The sequence below is a fragment of the Antechinus flavipes genome, chromosome 2 (assembly GCF_016432865.1).
Source record: "Antechinus flavipes isolate AdamAnt ecotype Samford, QLD, Australia chromosome 2, AdamAnt_v2, whole genome shotgun sequence".
Taxonomy (NCBI): domain Eukaryota; kingdom Metazoa; phylum Chordata; class Mammalia; order Dasyuromorphia; family Dasyuridae; genus Antechinus; species Antechinus flavipes.
The window spans coordinates 233,323,344-233,346,910 of NC_067399.1; the positions used below are offsets into that span (position 1 = coordinate 233,323,344).

The window sequence follows — 23,567 nt, forward strand, 5'->3', positions numbered from 1 at the left end:
TATTTTAAAAATAAAAAATATAATTTCTTGATTGTATATGTATAACTTATATCAGATTACTTATTTGAGGGGGGAAGAGTAAGGAAGGGAGGAACACAAAATTTTATCAAAATGAATGTTGAAAACTATCTTTACATATAATTGGAAAAATAAAATATCGATGAATTTAAAAACAAGGTCATTTCTAAAAGTAGCAGAACCCTATTCTGAAACACCCCTCTCCCCCCAATCATCACAGTCACTAAAGAGGTCTAAGACATCATCAAATTCAGCATCCAAATTTAACAGGTGAGAAAACAGATTCCCTTTATTCTATGGCTGTGCCTTTTACATCTTAGAGAAAGGAGTTTATATGTAGTAGAAAGATTACTTGAGCTGGGATCAGCCAGAAGATCTGGGTTGGACCCCTGGCTCGAACTTTAGGCAAGTGTTCTTCTGGGGTCATGGCACAAAGTAGTTTCCAATTCTAATCCAGTGTTACCTAATATTTCAAAATTAATTCATGTAAAAAAGGCTGTGTAACCAGAAAGTAATTGAGATTCCTGTCACTTTTGGCGAAAAAAGAGGTGTGACTTCCTATAGGGTTTACTTGAGTAGGGAATGGAAGCTTCCTCTGCAATTCAGTATTAGAGAATGGTCTGGGTCACTGAGCAGTGGGTGACCAGCCCACAGTCACACAGTTAGCACAGAGGCAGAACCTTAACCCAGCTCTGACTCCAAGGCCAGTTTTCTATCTACTATGGAATGCTGAATTTCTTGGCATTATTCTCATGACTGGTATATAAAGTTTCTCAATTGCCTAGTATAATAAAATTTAAATCCAATTAATCATCCCTCCAATAATAAAAACATCACTATTTTTTCCAATCCCCTCACTGAATGTGCTGAGCAGAGAGTCACACACAATGACCAAAGATTCATATATGAGCCCCCTACAATTCTCTCCTTCCCTTCCACCTCTCCCCTGCAGAGCCTTGTGTCCTCTACCATTCACAGGCCACACTAGATAGGGGATTTTCTCCTCAATTCAGGCTGAAAGCAACACCAATAAAAAGGCTCAAGTGAAGTAAGCAAAGAGACCTAACCTTCATCTATAAAATGGGGAAAATAATCTCCATTGTATCTATACCACACAGAATTGTTATATCAAATGCAAAAATCAAATTAAAGAGAGAGATTGGACCTGTCACTTCACTGATAGAGAACTCTCTTAAAAGAAGAAATTTTCTCTACCAATTAAGCCAAGCCACATATTGACTTAGATTTAAACTGTAATATTATGTTTTATTTTGATGTAATCTGTTAATTATTGCCCAATCTAGTGCCACCCTCACTGGAGAGCACTGTATGCAGCCCATTACATTTGACACTTCTAGTCTAGAGCAATGATAAGTGATATGACTTCATGGCCTCCCACCACATCCTTCAGCCAGTCTTCCTGGCTCCTGAATCTGTATCCTAAATGAAATACTATCTCAAGCAAAATCTTAAAGCATTATATTAACATTAGGTGATACTGGATAAATATTAGGTAGTGTTATTGTAGTATAAATATTAGATGGCAGTCTTGTATAAATGTTAGGTATTGTGTTTTAAATGTTAGGTGGTATATAAATGTTGGCTGCCATTATCACATAAATGTTAGGTGTTGTGTTGTTCATCTCTAGGTCTTGAAGAAAACCAATGACATCATGAGAGTAAATGCTTTGACTTGTATATGAAGCAGATTTAATTGAGGCAGAGGTGTGCAAAGTCATCTCCTACAGAGTCATTGAATAAAAGGTAAAAGACCAGGATGCAGTGGGTGACCTTGGTCTTTCTAAATTAAGATTTTCCAGGGCTCAGTTTAATGAAGCCCATTCCATGACTAAGGATGGGTAAGAATTGAGACAAAAATATCAATCTAGTGGGCAGTTGATCAAAAAGGCAGACAATTGACAAACCCTTTACAGAAGCAATGCTATAGTTCATTTGAATATTATAGCCAGAACAAGAGGTGGATAGGAGGGAGGTAAGGGGATGTTACACACCTCTACTCACAGGACAGATGGTAATATGGTCAGGGAGGAAGGCTGGATATGATGTTAAAAACAGTATAGTTCTACATATGTATTTGGGTGTCAATTTGTTTTAACTATATAGGAACACTTCTACTAGGACAAAGGGAGGTCAGGGGAGGTGAATGAGTGTATTGTAATAAGGAAAAAGAGGAGAAAAAAATATTTTATGCACTAAAATTAAAATATTAAAGTTACTTATGAAATATAGATCATTATATTGATATTCATTGTTTTCAATGAAATAACTTATTTTTTAAAAGAAATTAAATAGGAAAGTATCATTAGAATAGAATTCTAGACAATGTTAAAAATATATATAGATCCATCTGGGAGAAGATCCTTAGAGGTTCTGGCCAAAACTGGTATTGTATAAATATTAGGCATTGGTTGTATAAATGGGGTTGATGTTTGGTGTTAGTGTTGTCTAAGTGGGTGGTAGCAGTGGCGATGATGTGATGTATAAATTTGTGCTGGTAGCAGTATCATTTTCATCGTCCTCACCCACAGACCTAATTCTTCATCAATTCCCTAGAATGACACTAGCTTTTATAGAATTCACTCCATCACACCAAAAACCTCAGCTTCGGGTTTTTTGTTTTGTTTTGTTTTGAAACAGGCCTTTTTCACATCATTCTGCCCCAAGATCTATTCAGTCATCCAGACTTCCTTATAATGTTAAATCTCAGTAATCTCTACAAAAAAATAAAGTATCAGTAGCAGAAAGGGTAATAAATTTAGAGTCAGAGACCACAGTTCATATCTGTGTGATCTTGGGCAAAACACTTGTCCTCCCTGGGGTTATATCCCTAAAAGACAAACACTAATAAGCAAGGTGATCTGTGGGGGTTCCTCAGGCTTCTAAAACTCTTGTTCCAAAGTTACTTCCAAGTGAGAATCTAGTTTTTCAAATGCTTAGTTCTGTCCCTAAATATTACTGAGGACCACTTTGCCCTCCCCCCCAAAGATCTACTGTTTATGCAAGTTTTATTTATGGGTATTTGCCATATCCCAAATCAAAATATATTAGTATTTTAAGAAAATTGTTTTGACCATAGAGAAAAGTTCTTGAGGATCTTCCAGGGATTGGAGGACCACACTTAGGGCCCCTTATCTTACAACCCAAACCCTGCATGGTACGTTGGAGTAGATATATGGAGAGAGAGATATAAATCAGTTCTGAAGCACTTACTGTGTGTCAGAGATAACTGTAGTAAGAGTAAAAGAAATTAATGTTGAAATTCATCAAGATTGGATAACAGGATTCCAAAATGCCATCTAGTGTGATGGCCTCATTTGTCTGCCACCTATCAATTTCTCCAATCCATTCTATACACAATTATCATGAACTGAGGCCAAATGAAGTGAGGGGAATAATTTATACACTGACTATAATAAGGTAAAGAAAAACATCCTCAAAAGCTGTAAAAATCAGTGACCAATCACATCTTGTGAGGGTTGACGATGAAACAGCTTCAGACCTCTCAAAAGAGAAAAGTAAAAGTTTACATTTCCAGACATCAACGATGTACAAAATTTGGTGGATTTGTCTAAACTAATTAATTGAGAGCTATCTTTTTTTTGAAGAAGAGGGTAGTGGAAAAAGTGGGGCTGTGATGCCTATCCCTAAGAAAGAAGAAAAGGGAAGAAAAAGTTAAAAAAAAAAGGAAGGGAATAGGCACCCATTAAGTTATATAAAACTTAAACTTGATAAGATTCTTGAAATATACATAAATTTTTTTTAAATATGTTATATGTAATACTCTTGGCTGTATATATATTCTCTTTTTCTGTTCTTTGTATGTAGAAATATTCATGTTTGTTGATGTTTCTCAAGTCCAATAATTTTAAATAGAACGAAAAGGACAAAGAAGCCGAAAATTACTAACAGTTAAAAGATTTTAACATGTTTCAATACATGGGGGAGGTGCATGAGAGGGCACGGAGAATTACACAAGAACACATGCCCTTAATACTTTACTTCTAAGGGAAAACCCTTTGATTGGGGACCAAGAATAAAGGGTAGACAAAAACAATTAGGATGCTGTCAAAGGACAAAGTTCTATGAGATCAGAACAAAAATTGTGGATACAACTTAAAAATAACTGATGGACCTCTGTGGCTGGGAGGATGGAGCCTCAGTAATTATGGAACCTGGGCTCCAGGCCTAGTTCAGTCTTGCTCAATTACCTCATCTGTAAAATTAGGGGGTTGGGCTACATGATCCGTGAGGTCCTTTCCAGCTCTACAATTTGATTAACCCTGTGACTAGCTGTATGACTAGGCAAAAATCTCCACTCTGAACCTCAGTTTCTTCATCTACAAAAATAAAAATGAGAGCAGCTTCTCTATCTCACAAAGCCAGTGAGGATCAAAGGAGAAAACTCCACCACTAAAACATTTCTAGTATTGACCCTTTTCTCCACAAACAGCTTCCACCCTAGTTGTAACATCTCACCTGCCTGAGTGCAGTAGTCTCCTAATATCCAATGTCTCATCTCTCTGATCCACTCTCTATATAGCTATAAAATCCACTCCACAATCTTCAGTGGCTCCTTACTGTCCCAAGCAAAAAATCCAACATTAACCTGCATTAGATCCAAAAGAGCTCATTTCTAACCTTTGGTGGTCTAATTTCTTGTTAGTTCCCTTCATTCACTCTTGATTCTACTCAATCTTGCCTAGGAGCTGTTCCCCTCTACGTAATATACCATTCTCCTGCATCCATGCCTATGCACAAGTAGTCCCCCATGTCTGAATGAATTCCCTCTTCATCATGGTTAATTATCTCTGTACACATATCTTCCTACTCAGCTCACTCTCTCATCCACCTCCCCACCAGCTGCCTTACCCACTTAGGGACGATTCCATCCCGAGTTCTGCTCACCAGTCAGTGAATCCAAATGTTCCTGCCAAGGTTGCCATTTTGTAATGGTATGCAGCCTTGATTCTCCACTTCATGCCCTGCTCTGCCTCTCTACAACAGGCTCCCTAACTCTCCACTATTCTTTATATTTTGTCTTCTATCAGAACTATCAGAAAGGAGAGACCATCTTCTGGTATTTTACTATTCTCAGCATTTAGCAGAGTATCTGGCATAATTAATGGTCTGCCTAATCTGTTCATCTCTATCTCTCTATCCCTAAAAGAAAATAAGTTCCTTGAGTAGAAAGGGGAAAGAGATCAACCATTTATTAAGCCCCTACTATATGCTAGGCACTGTGCAACGCATTTTACAAATATGACCTCATTTTAATCCTCACAACAACCCTACAGGGAAGGTGCTAATACTATTATCGATTGAAGAAACTGAGACCAAAGTTAGGTGACTTGCCCTGTATCTCACAGCTAACAAATGTTGAAGGCCAGGTTTGAACTCAGATGTTCCTGATGCAAGGGTCAATGCTCTATCTGCTGCACCACTTCACTTATGGAAGGAAGCAATTTATCTTGATACTGCCTGGAGCACCGTGCCTCACACATAGTGTTTGCCCAATGTCTGATGAATCAAACTGAATTAAATAACCCCTAGGCACAAGATGGTGACAAGATACCAGATGAGAACATCTTGAAACTGACAAAGCTCACCTTCTTGTTTCAAGGGAGGCTCCTTGGACTCCTTCCTGGTCTTCCGTCCCTCTCTTCCAGAGTGATCTTCTCCAAGATCTATGACAAGTTCACTCTCTGAATCAGAGTCCAGACCTAAATGTACTGTAGGGGAATCTGTCTCATCTTTGCCTTTAACTTTCTCTTTCACAGGATGAGGCAAAGTCTTGACCTTTTCTGGAAAATCCTTCTCAGGATCTGTAGTGGGCTTTTCTTTGACTAAGGGATCTGATTTTTCAGTGGGAGGTGATGTGCTTTTCAAATCTTCTTTGATTTCCACTGGAGTGGGAGGTTTAGGCTTTTTTTTCAAAGCAGTCGAATCTTTGTCTGTCCGGCTACTCTCCTTGTCCTCTGTCTCTTCCTGTTCAATCTTAGTCTTCTGTTCATCATCACTGATGTACTCACTGTCACTCGTGTCCGATTTCTCTGAATCTTCAGAATCACTGTGCTCTACTGCTGTATAAACATCTTCCGAGATTTCATTTATTCCTAGATGGGAAGGAGAAAAACCTGTGAGAGCATATTCATCAACCAAGAGAAGGAAACCTCATTACTGTGACCACCATGCAAATATTTTCCTTGTCAAACATTAAAGAGGAAAGTAGATTCTTATGAATAGGAAAGATAACATGATGTGATTAAAAAACAACTTGGTCTTGGGTTCAAGTCAAAGAATCACAGAATTTAAGAGATGAAAGGTACCTTGGCAGTTAACTACTTCAATCCTGTATGAATTGTTTCAAAGTTAACTGCGTAGAGCCAGGGGAACAATTTATGCAATAACAACATTGTAAAGACAAACAACTTTGAAAGACCAACCACAAATCCAAATGATCCATGATGAAATATATTATTCACCTACAGAATAAAGTGATGAACCCAGAGAAAAGACTGAAGCATACTTTGCTCTCTTTCCTTCTTTCTTTCTTTCTTTTTTTGAGCATAGTTACTGCAAGAATTTGTCTTATGCAACTATAAGTATTTGCAATGTGTTTTATTTTTCTTTCCTTCTTGAGAGGGAAAAAGGAAGGAGAAAGAAAGAGAATTCAGAATTGAAAATAAAAATGTAAAAAGAAGAAAAAAATACCCACCAATACATACTTGACAAGTGGTCATCTAGGTTCTGGAAGATCTTCAAGAAAGGGGAACCCGTGAACTTCCAAGGAATCCATTGCACTTTTGGACAATTCTGATAATTAGGAAGTTTTTCCTAATATGAAGCCCAAAATGGGTCTTTTTACAACATCCATCCATAGCTCCTAGTTTTAGCCTCTGAGGCCAAAGTGTATTCTTCTCTCTCCTCCACAGAAGAGTTCTTTTATACTTATGACCCTTGGAGCTTTCTCCAAGCTAAACAAGTCCAGTTTCCTTCACTAGTCTTCATATAGCATGGACCCAAGCCTACCTCTGCCCTACTTTATTAATTTTACTCACAAGCAACTCTCTTCCATTCTCAAAAAAAAAGATTTTTCATGCAAAATAGAATACTACAAATACTAAATGGTACAACACAACATTTGCCTTGGTGTCAGAAGACCCAAATTCAAATTCTACCTCAGATACTTACTAAGCTATACAGCCCCAAACAAATCACTTAAATATTGCTCAATATCAGTTTTCTCATTTGTAAAATGGGAATAACAACAGTACCTGTCTTTCCAGGGTTGGTGTGAGATCAAATGAGACAATATTTGAAAAGTAACTGTAAAGGGTTATGTAAGTGTTATTATCCCCCAGTCTACCATCTTGTCGATTTACAACATCTAAGAATCAACAGATCTAGTCCAATGCCCCAATTTTACAAATGAGGAAATGAAAATGTAGTGAGGTGGCTCAAGGTTATAGAGGCTACTGGTAGCAGAATTGTGACCTAAACTCAGATTTTCTTAACTCCATGCAGTGAATAAAAGTTCATAAGTTGTTTGTTTGTTTGTTTTTTTGGCTGAGGCAATTGGGGTTAAGTGACTTGCCTAGGGTCTCACAGCTAGGAAGTGTTAGGTGTCTGGGGCCAAATTTGAACTCAGGTCCTTTTGACTTCAGGGCTGAAGTGCTCTATCCATTGCATCATCCAGCTGCCCCAAGTTTGTAAGATTTTAAAATTACAACTGGAAGAGACCTTGACAACAATCTAGTCTAACCTCTCCCCATTTTATAGATGAGGAAACTGAAGCTCAGAGATTAGGCGACTTGTCCATGATTAGAGTTCTATCAGAGGCACTCTAAGCCCACATTCTAGAGCCAGCACTCTATCCACCATACCACACTACTGCTCATTTATTGAACTGCAGCAGGAAAATACTGGGGCAGCCTGGTTGTTTGTCCTTGTTTTCAAACTCTCTTCCAAAATCAAAGCTACCATCAATGGTAGCACAAAAGTCAAGAAGAATGTCCAGACAATGGCTCAGGATGCAGTGGATGACCTCGGCATATCTGGTGGTGACCAAGCTCCAAGCCCTCCATAGCATGTGCTTCAACTTCCTTCACAATCATTGGAACAAACTGTTCTCATCCACCCACTCCACTGGGAAGAAGTCTTCACACGCTTTAGGGTAGACATATCCCTAACTCACTGATGGGTTTGAGGCTGGCTGGTCATTCTTAATTGGGATTAGCCCATCCACCTTGGCTTCGTATAGCCCTATGTGAGAGCTGTTAGCAGGTTGGACACCAATGATGAAAGAGTAGCCCTCATACTAGAAGTGTTACTCCTCACTGAATAACCCACATACTTCTGAGGCAGGTTTAGGATCTAATAAGCAGACAAGACTGGAAGTAGAAGATTAAGCAAAAGCATGGTTTTCAATGCCACATATATATTGCTGCTAAGATAGCGGCACAGAAAATCCTGAATTGATAGGACTTTCCAAGAAAAACAATTCCCCTAGAAGGAGGCTTCCTCTGTATATTAAGTTGCCTCCCAGCTAAAGAATAACCCACTCATAGTTTGGATCAAATTCTCTTCTTATATAACTATTAACCGATAGCTGGCAAATAATTAACCACAAAGGAAATCCACTTGCTGAAAGTAAAAATCTAACCTCTGGTTCCCATTTTGATCCATGACCAAGACATACCTAATTGTGCTTTGCAACTCTCTATGGTCTTGTCAAGGTTAAGCTGGAACCGGCTTCGAATCTGCCTTTTGGGTGAAATGAGGGGCACAGGGGTTGCCTGCTGCTGAACAGATTCACTCAGTTCTTTCAGGTCCATATCCACCTTGCTCCGATCTGAAAGACATTTTATCATATAAGTTACTTAACCCTAAATTACTTTACAACTTCACTAGCAATGCTCAGTACCAATGGCACCAATTAAAGAACTACAGCAAAATCAATTTAGAGCAGATAGAGATTGGAGAATTATACTATGTATTTATTTATACCATCATCTTTCTCAAAGACACACAAAATTATCAAGAGAGAAACTTATTTCAAGTTGTTTAAATTCAAACAAGTTTTAACAAATTAATATCTATTAAGCACCTACTATGTATCAGACACCGTGCTTAGTACATAACTATCAATCCATTTGATCTTCACAACCACCCTTGGAGTATTATTACTATCCTCATTTTACAAATAAAGAAACTAAGTTAAGTCACTTGACTAATATCACACAAATGATCCTACTAAGTGTCCAAGGCTAAATTTGAACTCAGGTCTGCCTTCTCCGGGTACAACACTCTTTCCACTGTGTCACCTAACTACCCCCAGAGTCCAAGAACATAACTTAATCTAACTCTTACTCTACCTTACATATAAAGAAAGTATAGTTACCCAAGATCAGAGTGAGTCACACCTAGATCTCATGTCTAAACCAACTTGCTGTTGTGTTCATCCAATTCTCTTTAATGTTGTTAAAAGAGGGGGAGGGAGAGAGAAATGTAAAGAAAATTTGGAAAGATTTTAGCTGTGCTTCTCGAAGTTTTGCCTACCAAAATTCTTCGCAGGAATTTCCCTTACAAAAAACAAATCTCCATGCCAGCATCAAGCCTTCCTTCATCTACTGCCCAGGGGAACTCTCCCAGGCTCTCAAAGAAGAAATCTGCTAATTTAATCCTTCTCTACTTACCCTCCCTAACTCCCCAAACCCCTAACCCCTCAAGAAGATCAGTTTAGAAGCTTGATGAATCAAGTCATGAACCAAGTATCCAAGGAGAACTGGGAACCAGGAGAACTAGGTTTAAACACTACCTGTTTAGCCTTGGGCAAAGTTTTTGGGAGTTCCCCCAGTTTTTACTCTATAAAATAAAAGCACTGGACTAAATGAAATATTCTTAAGCTTTCTGTGAGTCAGATGTCTTTGGCAGCCTGATGAAACCTATGAACCTTTTCAGAAAAGGCATGACCTATGTTCTTAATTGAAAGAAATGTTTCCATTAGAAGCTAGTGAAAATAAAAGTGTATATTTTTTTCCCATCCATAATCATGGATTCCTAGACCAGATGATCTTTAAAGTCCTTTTTGGCTCTAGAATTCTGTTCTAAGTTTTCTGCCAGCTAGAACATCAATGAGGTGCCTATAAATCTAAGCATGGAGCAGCAACATTTATGAGAGCCTTTAGGCATTTATAAGATAATGTAACAGTAGCAGAAGCCTCTCTTTAATCTCCATTGACCAACTACCAGCCACTCTCAGCACACTTCAACTTTTGCTCTTGCTCCTTGCCTGTAACTTTCACTGCTGCCTTACTCCCAAACCAAACTACTAAAAAATTCCTGGCTCACCTGCTTCTTTTCCTAAAACCACCTGGGAATTCTGGTCCATCATCCTCTATGGTTCACCTCTGACCAAGTTCTTCTATCAGGTGGTAGGCACTCTCCGCTCAGCTGCCTGCTTGTTACTAAGACATCAGATACTTACTGGAAACACAGCTTAGTATACTAAGCCCTTATGTTCCCAGAGTCAGAGCACCTAATTAGATTGAGAACTGGAGGGACCTTAGAAATTATTAAATCCAATACTTTCATTTTACAGATGAGGAAAATAAGAGAAGTTAATTAATTTGTTGGATATCACACAGTTGGGTCCTAACTCCCATCTTAGCACTTTTATTGCATGACATTTCCTCTCATGAAGGTGTGAATTATGATCACAGTGCTCTACAACTCTAAAATACTACAAGAATGTGAGCTATTATTATCATTCTCATCATTCATCTCCCCTCTTTCCCCAGAAAGTCTTTCCTAATTCAGAAAATTCATAGTACATTTCATTATAAAGGATATTCTGACCTTTAGGAAACTTAAAAGTTTAAAATTAGCAGAGGACATCTGCTGAGGTGCACTCATCAGGAATAGCAAATTCTATTTTAGGAGTGAACTTTTGACTTAAACCTGAAATACAAAAAAAAAAAAAAACTGCATCATTTTAGGGGGGAAAAAATCACAAAAAAGGGAAGGAAAATGAGTGACATGTCCTGGGGAAGAGGATTTCCCCAGCAATAAGGAAATAGAGGCAGCTAAATGTCACAATAGTCTTGGAGTTAGATCTAAGTGCAAACCCAGCCTCAAGCATTTACAAACTGTGTGACCTTGGCCAGTAAAATAAGTCTGCCTCAATTTCAGGATAACAATACCATCTATCTCCAGAATCTACCTTGGTTTCCTCACCTGTAAAATGGGAATAGTAAAAGCACTCAATTCCCAGCATTGTCCACCTCAATTTGTAACATGGGGATTAGAATATCTACTTCCAAACACTCAAGAGGATCAAATGAGACAATATTGTCTCATAACTCACTTTGCAAACTTTAAGGTGCATATGAATGCTAACTATCATTATCATTATTATTTCTATTGTTATTATTTTATTACATTCATTCTTCCAAAGCCTCCCAAATGCATCCACCTGTAGAAGCAGACAAAAGAAAGCTTATTAGTTCCCCAGTCAAGACTCTCTCGAGGATAATCTTCCCAGTAGTTCTTTCCCCCTTGGAATGTGCCAGGTCTTCTTCCTACTTCTTGCCAACTTTTCCTTTCAGCTGTTGTCTCTCCTAATCAATCAGCAATTCCAAACTGGAACAGGAATATGACCCCATGACGATTCGGTGTCAAACCCCTGTTGCCAACTATTTCATTCTTATTCAATAGTAATGAGTCCAGTGTCCAATCCAAGTAGGAACACTTGTCTGCGTTCTGCAGAAAGAAGCCACGGTTTTATAATAAGAGCTGATCAATGAGCCCAATGGCTGATTTAGAGAATTAGATTATTGACAAAGAGAGTCCTACCCATGAACTCACTGCTCTTCCTGACCACCTTCACTGGCCAGGAAAGAAGCCAGGAAAGGAAGGTTATCTTCAGGCTCTATGCCCCAGCAGAAGGTCTCGAAGGATCTCCTAACAAATCAGGAAGGGCCATCTCTGCTTGAAGGGTCTTGCTTTTTCAGCAGGTCAAAGAAAAGTCTCCCTCAAACAGCAGAGGAACAAACCCAGAGGAATTTATAGAACTGGACCACATTCCCTTCACTTTAGGTCAACAAACCTCTAAGTGCTCCCAGGGCAGAAAGGCAACTTTTGATCACAGTGCTAACGAACTCCTGAGTTTAGTTTAACCAAAGATAAACAGTTACAAGATAAGAGGTCTGATTAGAAGCAAACCAAAAGGAAGAGAAGATTGATTTTGTTCCATATTAGATTCACTTGAAAAAATTTTTTAAAAAGGTTCATTTATATGGCAATCACAGAATAGGGAAGGAGGAAAGGGAGAAAGGGAATAAGTATTTATAGAGCACCTACTATGTGCTAAATGCTTTATTTTACAGACATTATCTTGATTGATCGACAAAACAATCCTGGGAAATAGGGGCTTACACTATACCCATTTAGAGCAGGAAAGTGAGGTAAATAGAAATTAAATGACTTGCCCAAAGGGATGGATCACAGAGCTACTAAATGTCTGAGGCTGGATTTGAGCTCAGGTCTTCCTGACTATGACCAGAACTCTCCATGCACTGCACTGCAGAGGATACTCTGGAGATTTGAATCAACCTCATCACTGTACAGAGGAGGAAACTGAGATCCACAAGAATCAGCACTCGAGAATTGGTATTGTAGGGGAAATAACTTGCCCCAGGTCACATGGCACTCAGGGTCCAGACTGCCTGTACTAACGTGCTGGAACTCAACTTGAAATCTACTGATTGACAGTCAGACATTGTATCTGGTGCACAATCAGCTCCCTCTTTGGGGAAGAGGTTCCCTTTTCCGTCTGTCTGGTATAAGAACCAAATAAGAGTTGAGGCCCTGGGACTTACTGCAGTACCCCAGATGACTGGCTTCTCTTCCAGCTCCCCAAGAGATTGTAGTTCAATTCCTCCCAATGTATATCCAAGTCCAGTGTACAATGGTCACCAATGAAAAGCATTACAGAACAGAGAACACCATTGGATTGAAGCCAAAAACCCTAGCTTTAGCCCTTCCTCACCACTTACTTGCCTTGAACTAGTCACCCCAAAAGAGAAAGTTTCATCATGGGAATGGAGAATCTGGAAATAGCAGTTTCTGTACAAATCCTGGGCTGTGCTTCTTAACACAAATCAATCCACCTCTCTGGACCCCAGCCAATCCTCCTTTGTAAAGTGAGGGATTTGGGACTACATAACTGCTAATAACCTAAAACTTCTCTCAGCCTCAATGTCTTTGACTGTAAAATGAGAATCAAAAATAACCACCCTACCCAACTCACATATACATGCACACATACATACATGTGCATATATTTAGAGATATACATATAATATAAACACACATATATATATGCATATATGTATCTAGAGAGACAGATACATAAATTGTATTCATATGTGTATAAACATTCTTATACTAGAACACCAATCCAGGCTGCAGTTCAATTCAACAGCTGAAGTGAATTGCAACTAAACAGTCTGCCTATCCAGAAAAACTCTCAATCATTACAGAAAATCCAGAAGCGTTGCCAAGCCCAAAGAGTCTTTATTCTCTGTGCTTCAGATGGGCCTCCCACCTGTCCAAAGGACACCCCCAGCCCCTAAAAGGCTCCTATCCTGATAAAAGGCCCACTGAGTCAGAGGTGGCAAAAGACTACACGAATCTGCTCCTACCACATGACTGGTACAGAAGAAATGTCAATGTGGGTGTTCTCCTACCCCACCATGGCCTTTAAAAAAAAAAAACTATTTCGTTTCTTTAGCTGGACAAAAAATAGAAAAGAGTGGGAATCAGAGTGGGTTGGCAGAAATAACATTGTCAGGAAAATGAGGGTTTTCCAAACCTGGCCAGAAGGACCCCTATTTATTCGTGTGTAGGATCTCATAAGGCAGTTTTCTTAGGCAACAAGAAAATCATATTCATTTCATATTATATCAGTGAGTGCCTCATCAAAAGAGAAGAATTAGATCCGAGCCACATCTTAGAAAAAAGAACAGACATGAAACGATCTGAATTTTCTTCCATTCTATTGGAGGCATAACCTCAGACAAAATTCAAATCCCACTGGAGGGCTCACAGAGGAGTTTCCTTCATAAATTGAAGAGGAGACTGGATTATCACAAACAATTACTCCAACAAAATTCACAATTCAAATATGCTCCATTGTGCTAAGGAAATGGCTTCAGTTTGTGATTCCTGGATTCCTCAGCAACCAAAGGAGCGTATATGACGAGATAATATTTGTAAAATACTTAGTACAGTATCTAGCACACAGCAGGTGCTTAATAAATGCTAATTCCCTTATTGCCTCTACGGTGAGAGAGAAATGCTAAGGGACATTTTTTTTTCATTCTTTTCTTTGTCCCTCTAAATTATATTCCCAATCCAGCAACATTAAACAAAAATGATACTGAGAAAGATTAAACTTGGCTTTGGTTCTTTCCACATACACCAATGATCCTTGAATGTTCACAAACAAGCATACATACAATCATCCCACCACAAGACAAAGGTTAAAACTGACCGAGGTTCAGATTCAGAATGCTTCCAGGAGTGGAAGCTCTCTCTGGCTTGACTGCTGGAAGAGGGGTTGAAGCTTGTGGAGAAAAAGGTTTCGGGCTGCCGGACAAACTCCCTGCTTGGCCCGTCTTTGTGGAAGCTGGAGATGCTGAAAAAACAAGTGATTTTGTTAACAGTCAAATGTTACAGAAAGATAGAACAATGATAATGTCTACAATCTGAATGGAAACAATGCATTTTGCATCTTATTTTTTTAAAAGAAAGACCACAAACAAAGCTACTAAATAGAAGATCTGATTAGTGAATGAACTATAAAGCTCTAAGACAAATCATGTAAGCTCCAAGTGAAATCGGGTTAACCCAAACATTATGTAGAAATCTCAGAGTAAAAACAGGTTATATGAAAATGACTATGGTTCTGAAGTGCCAAAAATTGGGGCCAATTTCTTAAAAACAGATATTCCCCCTAATTAAATAGCTCAGCATCTTAGCTTTCTGTAAAACAAATCTGCAAGAAGGGTCCTAAATTCCCCAGAACACACCCATCAGCACATCTGGCCAGCATTAACCATTTGAGAATATTTCAAATTTCCAATCATAAATGCCATTTACTTGTTCTAAGAAATCAATTACAACTAGATGTGGTCATCCCATAGGAAATTAGGGGAAAAGACCCCAGATATTGCCTTTGGCTAAATAAATCCCCATACAAACTGCTTCTAGCATCTTTCAAACATAAAGGTACGATGAAAAAGAGCCTTGGATTCAAAAACAATACGTGGATTTAAATTCCACCTCAAATTTGTTCTCTTTTTTTATGGTGGGCAAGTCAATCTCGTCTCTCTTCCCACCCCATCCCCACCAATATAAACATTTTCTTATATTTAATGCAGCAAAAAAATTAGATGAAAAGACACATCTTACCCATGTAAGACACATGGATAGGATGAAATTTATATGTGTAAGAATAAATGGATAACATTTTTTATTGTTCCTGAGTTGTTTCAGTCCTGTGACCAACTTTCCATGGCATCATTTAGGATTTTCTCAGAAGATACTGGAGTGGATTGCCACTTTTTTCTCCAGCTCATTTTACAGATAAGGATCCTGAGGCAAACAGGGTTAAATCACTTACCGAAGGTCACACAGCTAGTGTGCATCTGAAATAACCATTGAATTCAGAACATTCTAACTCCAGGCTCAACATTCTATTCACTGCACCACCTAGCTGTCCCCTAAAATTCTTTACTTGAATAAATTTAAATCCTAACCAAATAGAATTAATGTACTTCATTCAGGTGGTTGATATAATACATCAGAAGGGTACTCTCTTGGTGATGTTTTTTTTAAAAGAAAAAAAAATCACCTCTTTAGAAGGACTTCATCATGTTATCTAAAGCACCTGCTAAAATCATTTTAATGAAAGTTTGTCTGCAAAAAAAAAAAAAGCTTATCTCACAAAGTAGGAAGGACTAAATTAAATTTTCAAACATTCCTCCAAAGTTTATTCTCCATAATTCTATACAACTCTTCCTCACTTTTCCCTCAGCTCAACAGACAATTATTAGACTTCAAAAACAAGCAGGCAGAATCTTAAGTTTACTGTTCTTAATAAGTTATTTATCAAAACTCTCCTTTCTTCATTTTTAAAAATGGCCTCCATGCTAAGAAGACAGCCAAGTCATCATTTATTGAAGATGAAATTTAGCCTTGAAGCAAAGAAGCAGTCACACTTCCATTTTGGGGAAATAAGATCTGGAATGCCTCCTCTATTCTCTCGGTCTATTGCTCCTTTTCTTGGGGAGAGAAACCTGGAGTTATCACACTGTTTTGGTTTTAACCTCTCATACTCACTAGGTTCAGCTTTGTATTTTGACTTTTGGATATATATCTTTCCTAGGCATTTACCACATTTAGATTGGTTCATTGTTGTTAATTATTTATGTTTGTGCTCCTGGTTTGGATGTGCCCCTGGGTCCTCGGAAACCATATCAGTAAAGCTGAGCAAGATCTAGCAATTTAGTGTAGGAGAAAAAATGAAAACTAGTTCAACTGCTGCTTTTCTCAGGCCTCAGACACATTACTAAAGTAATCTGTAACCTACTTTCCATGATCTGTAAAATAAGACAGGCAGACTAGATCCTCTGCAGTTCTCAATCTTATGGTCTTAGGACTTAGCGAGATGAAAAAGTTACAAGACCTTGTGTTCTCAGAAGCAACTAAGCTGTACATGGAAAGGGTCCTCATCACCACAGGCTTGGCTGGATGATGTTTATTGGAGGGAGAAAACAGAGAGAAGAGAAAGAGGGTAAAGGAGAGAGGAAAGACAATTATTGGGAGGAGAAAGAGGCACCAACACAACTGAGAAAAAGACACATTCAGAAGTTGGGGACTATAAGCCCAGAGGGAACACTCACATATATAAAATAACAGATGCTGGCAAAATCCTTCACTAGAAGCTTCCAGCTCTTATTTATCCATCTCTCCCAGGTTGGTTTCCCTCACATGATTAGGCACTTATGTTTTCAATTGCCATCTTTATGATGAGAACATTCTGTTGTTTCTCCTTTCTACTTGAAGAGGACATGAAATGCAAGTGAGTTGGATATAAATCAAGGAGGGCTGTGCATGGTCACTTGCCTCAATTTATCCTCCAAAGGCATCTGGATCCAGTGGAAATATACAGATGAAAATAAATGGAGATGAGCCTGGATGTAATGGGAGAATTTGACCTTCTTAAGCTAAGATCTTTAACAGGTCTCAGTTTAACTAAGGCAACACCCATTCAGTGATTAAAGCTAATTAGCAACAGAGGTAAAGAATAGCCTCTTTCACCAAATCAAATAGAAAAAAAATTCTAAATAAGAGAAACTGTTGCCATTTTTCAGGGCATTTTGGTCTAATAACAACAACACAATGTCATCACAGCTCACGCTTTATGCAACTCTTTCAAGATTCCAAATCACTTTACAGAAACAGCTTGTCCCAAAAGTCTTAGAGCTCCTGAAATAGCATTTGTAATCTCATTTCATCACTATAACAACCATCTAAAGGTAGATACACTGTTATACTCATTTTGCAGTTGAGGAAATTTAAGGCTTAGAAAAGTATGGTGTGAAAACATGAGGAAAAGGGAAATGGGGGAAGAAGAGGAATAGTATTCATACAAACGCTTTAAAGCTGGAAAGCACTATACACAAGTAATCTCAATCATTACAAGAAGCCCAGGGTAGGCAGGTGCTATTATTTTGCCCATTTTACAAAAGAGGAAACATATAGGAAAAGGTAAAAAAGCTTGCCTGGAGTCACATCAAGGAAGCATCAGAGCCTGGATTTGAACTCTTGAACTCATGTTTCCAATTCCAAATCTAGAGTTCTCGCTCCATTTTCTCCCCATCTATCTCAAATGAGTAATTTATCCTAACACAAACTCTCACTACATTATATCCACCTCCCTGCCTAGCTAATCAATATACATTTCCCTGACTTCTTCTAGTGCCTAGGGCACTTTCCTAGAACTTTCCTAGAACAAATCAGCCTCACTGGACTGTTTTACTTTTAATTTCACCACGATAAAGAATAAGATAGTAAGTTAATGAACATGAGCTTTATTAGTAGTAACCATTCCTGTTTCATTCTGCCAAATATACAAAAAAGGTATATTTACAACGAGGTTTTACAACTGAAAGTTCAAATCTAGTGGGGTCAAAATAACCATTACAGGTATTCATTCAAACGTTTACTAAGGACCTGTCATGTCCCAAGCACTGTTTGCTGCAGAATCACTTGGGTCTGCAAATCAGTGGGTAAAGCAGTATTAAGCACTTAAGAAATTTTAAAAATCAGATGGGATGGGTTTGTGACTGTGAACAGTGGCTATTCCCTTTCAGCAGGTAAGAGCTAAGGGTATATGCTTCAAAGCAGGAGAGCAAGGCCTCAATGGGCAAAGTCCCAAAGCCCCAAGGAGCTTCAATCTGTCATTATTCTCCAGAAGCCTTTCACAGGCACTAGGGCAGCTGCTATGACTCACCCTTTCTGGCTCTGTCCTTTGTGGGTGGTGGCTCTGATTCTAGGAGGGGGAAGGGAGGATTTATCCAAGCACACATTTGGCTCAGCAACCTCACATGTAAGGAACTCCACCCTTCCATTTCCCTGATACAGTTCAATTTGAAATCATTTGCAAAAACACATCATATATGGCCAAGAATGGACAACAAAAAGACTCAGTGCTAAATCTCCTACTTATTAGCTAGATGTCCTTGCCTCTAATCCTCCAGCAGCCTCCTCTGCAATAGTTTCTATAGTTTAAAGACAATAACTTCTAAAGTTTAAAAAAAAAAGCCACTAATAATTAAGGCAATGAAAAAGAATAAATAAGAGCTTTTATCCCTGATATTTATGGAGCATTTTCAGATGGTTAAAAATGAACAGCAATCATAAGCTCACAGATATTAAATAGAAAGGACCTTGGAAAATCATCTATTCCAACCCCTTTATTTTTACAAATTAGAAAACTGAGTCCCAAAGAAGTTAAATATTAAATGAAGAAGTCAGGAGTAATGTCAAGTTCCTCTGACTCCAAAGCCAGAAGATTTTCCAGTAAGACAGGGGAATTCAACTCTACTGAAGATTCCAATGTAATGGAACACCAGTATAATCACTGAGGATGCTGGGAAATAAGACTTCAGGCATATGTGAAAGATGCTTAATAAAGAAGAATTTACCTAACTGGACTGTAATGGGTTTAGCAGCTTAACAGCCTACTCTTAAGATTAATTCTAAGGAGACAGTAAGAGTTGGATGGGAGATTATGAATGAAAAGACAGCAGGGCAGATGGCAGTAGTTTTATTTAACAAGCTAGATACAATTCTAAAGATAACCAACTAATGGCTCTCTGCTTCTTTCTCCAAACAAAAAGCTCTCCTTTTGCTCAGGATCATATTTCAGAACCTCATTCAAATAAACAACTAGTTTTATGTCAATAGTCACAAAATTGATCCTCTTAGACAACAATCTCTACAACCTTCTCTTTTTTCAAGTGCTACTGACCTTTTATTCTTTTGAATGAATTCTCTACTGAAGTCTTTTTCCAATATATTCTTATGGCACAAAATTGACTCTGAAGTTTCAAAGACTATGCCAAAGGAGTACAAGCTCTAGCAAATCTTTTGAAGCTGAAAAAGCTTCAAGGTCAGCAATAGGCTGAAGACCAGCCTCTCTAAAGTTAGCGATGGCTCAATGCCAGGCTGGCTCCTGAAGATTATCTATTAAGGCAAAGGATGGTTAGAATCTGTCATCAGAAAAGGGTGTAGCACCATCAACAATATCATAGAACTTTGAAGTGTAGTTGAATAAATTAATCAACATCTTTTGAATGACACTGTCCATCAGAATCCATGATCAGAGTTGTTTCCAGTTGGGCAGAGCCAAGGTCACGGCCATATCATGAGGCATTAAAAAATTATATCTTTTGGGTCTAAAAATGCCTACTAGTAAAACTGACAGTTTTTGAGTTTCATCTCTTCTCACTCTTTTTTTTAACCAATGTTCTTGGTGTCAGAGCTGGTTGCTAGGTGACGCTATGAATAAAGTATCAAGCCCAGAGTCAAGAATCATATTCCTGAGTTTGAGTCTGGCCTTAGACACTTACTATCTGTGTGCTCCTGGCTAAGTCATTGAAATCTGCCTCAGTTTCCTTATCTGTAAAATGAGTCAGGGAAAGAAATGGCAAATCACTGTAGTATCTTTGCCAATCAAACCCCAAATAGGGTCACAGAATCAGACATGATTGAAAACAAACTGAATAACTTGTGCTAGTGGTGTTATAAGACAGACTCCAGAATAGGGAGAAAAATTTGGAAAACATATTTATGGATTGAAAATATGCACAATTCAAATGGCTAATGTGAATATATGTTTTATGCACCTTCATATTTATTTAAATGGGTATCATTTCTTGTCTTCTCAATGGATGGAGAAGAATTCAGAATTGAAAATTTTTTTTTTAAAAACACAATTCTTTGAAGATATGTTCTGGAATGCACTGAACATATACAACCCAAGAACTAGCATTTATATAATATTATATAGAGCACCTTGGGGTTTGTAAAGAGCATATATTATCTCATTTTTTCTTCCCAATAACTCTTTGAGGTCAATGCTGTTTTAGCCCCATTTTACAGATGAAGAAACTGAAGTTGAGTTAAGTGTCTTGCCCAATATCAACCAGTTACTTAGTATCAGAAGATCAATACAAAATAAGATCTTTCTGATTCTTAAAGAGTTCACTATTCTATACACTATTCCATTTTGTTGCCTCATTTACAATCACTTTAGCTACAAAAAGGCACTCAAAATTACATGTTTATGGGAGTGAGAAACCAGGAACTTTCCCCACCATTGTCCATTCCTGCAGAGTTGAGTGACAGTCAGTGTTTTGTTTCGTTTTTAATAGGGATTATAATATGGAACATGTTTGTTTTCTTCTACTCTCCAACAGTAGAAATCTGGTCAACGTCTCTGAAATGCCAACTCTGTAGATCGCCCATTATGGAAGCCAATTTTCCAATAAACAACGAAAGTTCTCAGGTATGGAGTCACTTCCATTTCTCACCTACTTCTTATCCATTGCTTACCTGTGCTCTTTTCAAGGAAGTCCATGGATTCTTCACTTGCACTGAAATGACTGGAAGCCGCCTTCTTTTCTGCATCCTGCTCAACATCTGAGCCCGTGTGAACAGAGGAGTTTGTACTCATGGGTGACCTTGGCATATCAGTTAAAGAAATCCTCCTCCCCGTGCCACCACTTAGCAGGGGTTTGCTCATTAAGATCTTCGGTGATGCTGTCATGTCAAAATTCAGTTTGATTTTTTCTTGTTTATCTGTCTTTGCAGTCCCAGCACCAGGGTTTGTGGGGTCTAATAACATTTGGAATTGGTTGTTGGGTGTGTATGGTGTCCGGAATGGGGAGTAATTAAATACACCAAACTTTCTGCGAATGTTCTCGACATATACCTCCATCTCTTGCATTGCACTGTTGAAAATGCTTTTAGTCTTTTTCACAGAAAAAGGAATTTCTTTAGACATGAGGTAGCAATTATTTATTGGAACCCAGGCTCTATATGTACAAAAGGGAGCAAAAAAAGAAAAGGGACAAGTTTGAGTCAATTCTGTTCTATTCCAAGGAAATTTTTACTTCATTCAAACTAGCTAACTAACTTAGTAACTTTTTCACCAAAATGAAGATTTTGAAAATATTTTTCCATTAAAAATACATTTTCTTCAATAGTTTAATCTTAAGAAATGATCCATTTAGAGATGATTAAAATTAATCACTTTCTCTCTAGCATAAAACAGAACATAACTGATAAACTTACAAAAACTTCTATTTATTATAAAGCTCAAAACACTATAATCCAAAACAAATGGGCTAGGGTTCAGGTATGTGGAATAGGGAAGATACCTAGCACAGTAACATTAGTGGGATCTTAGAAACAACAAATGTAAATGTCTGATCATTTCAGCCTAGAACTCTTAACCTTTTCTCCCAGTGACCAAGCTTTCTACCACTGAGGCTTTGAAATGGTATCTTTCATACAGAACAATGTTTATCACAATAGATAAACTGTCCCATAAGCTTTAGACTGCTTGTGTAGTGTGTCCCAAGCTGCACAACCTCCCACCCACACCACTTGTGCTCCCTATGAGCCCAGGTGAGGATAGTTGCAACGGCGGCAACGGCAGCAGCAGGGGTCTCTGCAGTACTGGTGATCTGGCTTAAGTTCAGCTTGAGGGGCAAAATGACTAGAAGAGCTCTGTGTTATCACTGCTGCTGTGGTTGGGATGTGAGCCTCAAATGGGCTGGATGGCTGGTCCTAAAGTTGGCCTCCCCACCAAAAAAAGACCACAATGTGCCCACCCTGTTCTCAGTTTTACTAGAAAGTGAAGAAGCACATCTATCAGTGTACCTACCTACACTAGCCCCTCTCCCTCTTCCTAATTTGCTGCTTCCTCTCAGCTACACGCATATAACCAAGCTGGTTAGAACTGTGTGTAAAATAAAAGTAAACAGCCTGTGAGGGAGGGCCTGAGGGGCTTCCCCAATGAGTAAAGTGCATGAGCTTTATTTAGTGCATGGACTTTATAACATCTCTTTTGGCTGCTCAGAGGTAACTTTTTCCTTACTTCCTGGTTCTCAGCTGTGTTCCAGATAGGTGAGGTTGCCGGATAAGTGACCTGTGGATAAGTGAAGTGTTACTTGCACTTTGAAAGAGAAGGCTGCCTTCTGTCAGGGAAAATACTTGAATGAGAATTGGTCCTTATTTAAAATGTAAAAAACGTAAGTAGTTAAGAGAAATACAGTCTGATAAAGGGCAAAAGGTTCGGATGGCATAATTCTGGAGAAAGAATCTTGGATTATCACCACCGTTTCTAAACTGGTCTCTCCCCCTCCAATCCATCTCACACAGGCTGCCAGATGAATCTTCATGAAAAACATGGTTACAGTCGTGTCACCTCTCTGATCAAAATTGTCAGCTGTTTCCCAGTGCCCATAGGATCAAGCCTACCATTGGCCATCTATTGATCCTTTCTGAAAGCTTTTATGGAAATTTTAATTGATTTAAATAAATTTAAATAACTCCTCATAAATGGAGAAGAGAGAGGGAAACAACAAAGAGCATAAAGAACACCCAGGAATATAAGAGAGAAGAATAAAGAGGTAGATCATTAGAGGGGACTCTTATTTAAAAGTCCATTTACATTTTTGGAAAATAGTTTTAGACATATAACTTTCTCTCTTTTTTGATTATCTCACATTCCTCTTTGCCTCTAGTCACTATCACATATACAAGAATACTAAAAAAAAAAAAAAAAAAAAAATCTGAAAAACTGGGAAATGAGGAAGGGCTGTATGCCCTATCTTCCAAAGATAAATGAAAAACAGAAGCCCTAGAAGATTAGGGAGGGGAGAAAACTT

General features: G+C 38.3%; 1 protein-coding gene across 5 annotated transcripts in view; it reads right to left on the bottom strand.

The window, feature by feature from the left end:
• ZMYND8 (zinc finger MYND-type containing 8) overlaps positions 1-23,567 on the bottom strand; it is a 116,242-nt gene that overhangs the window by 25,305 nt on the left and 67,370 nt on the right. For all 5 annotated transcript variants that reach the window (XM_051976525.1, XM_051976522.1, XM_051976523.1 and 2 more), the window contains 4 exons: positions 21,226-21,707; positions 14,594-14,737; positions 8,738-8,890; positions 5,646-6,152 (listed from right to left, as the gene is read on the bottom strand). In XM_051976525.1, coding sequence (XP_051832485.1) covers positions 5,646-6,152; positions 8,738-8,890; positions 14,594-14,737; positions 21,226-21,707 — 1,286 coding nt within the window. The remainder of the gene's footprint in view (positions 1-5,645; positions 6,153-8,737; positions 8,891-14,593; positions 14,738-21,225; positions 21,708-23,567) is intronic.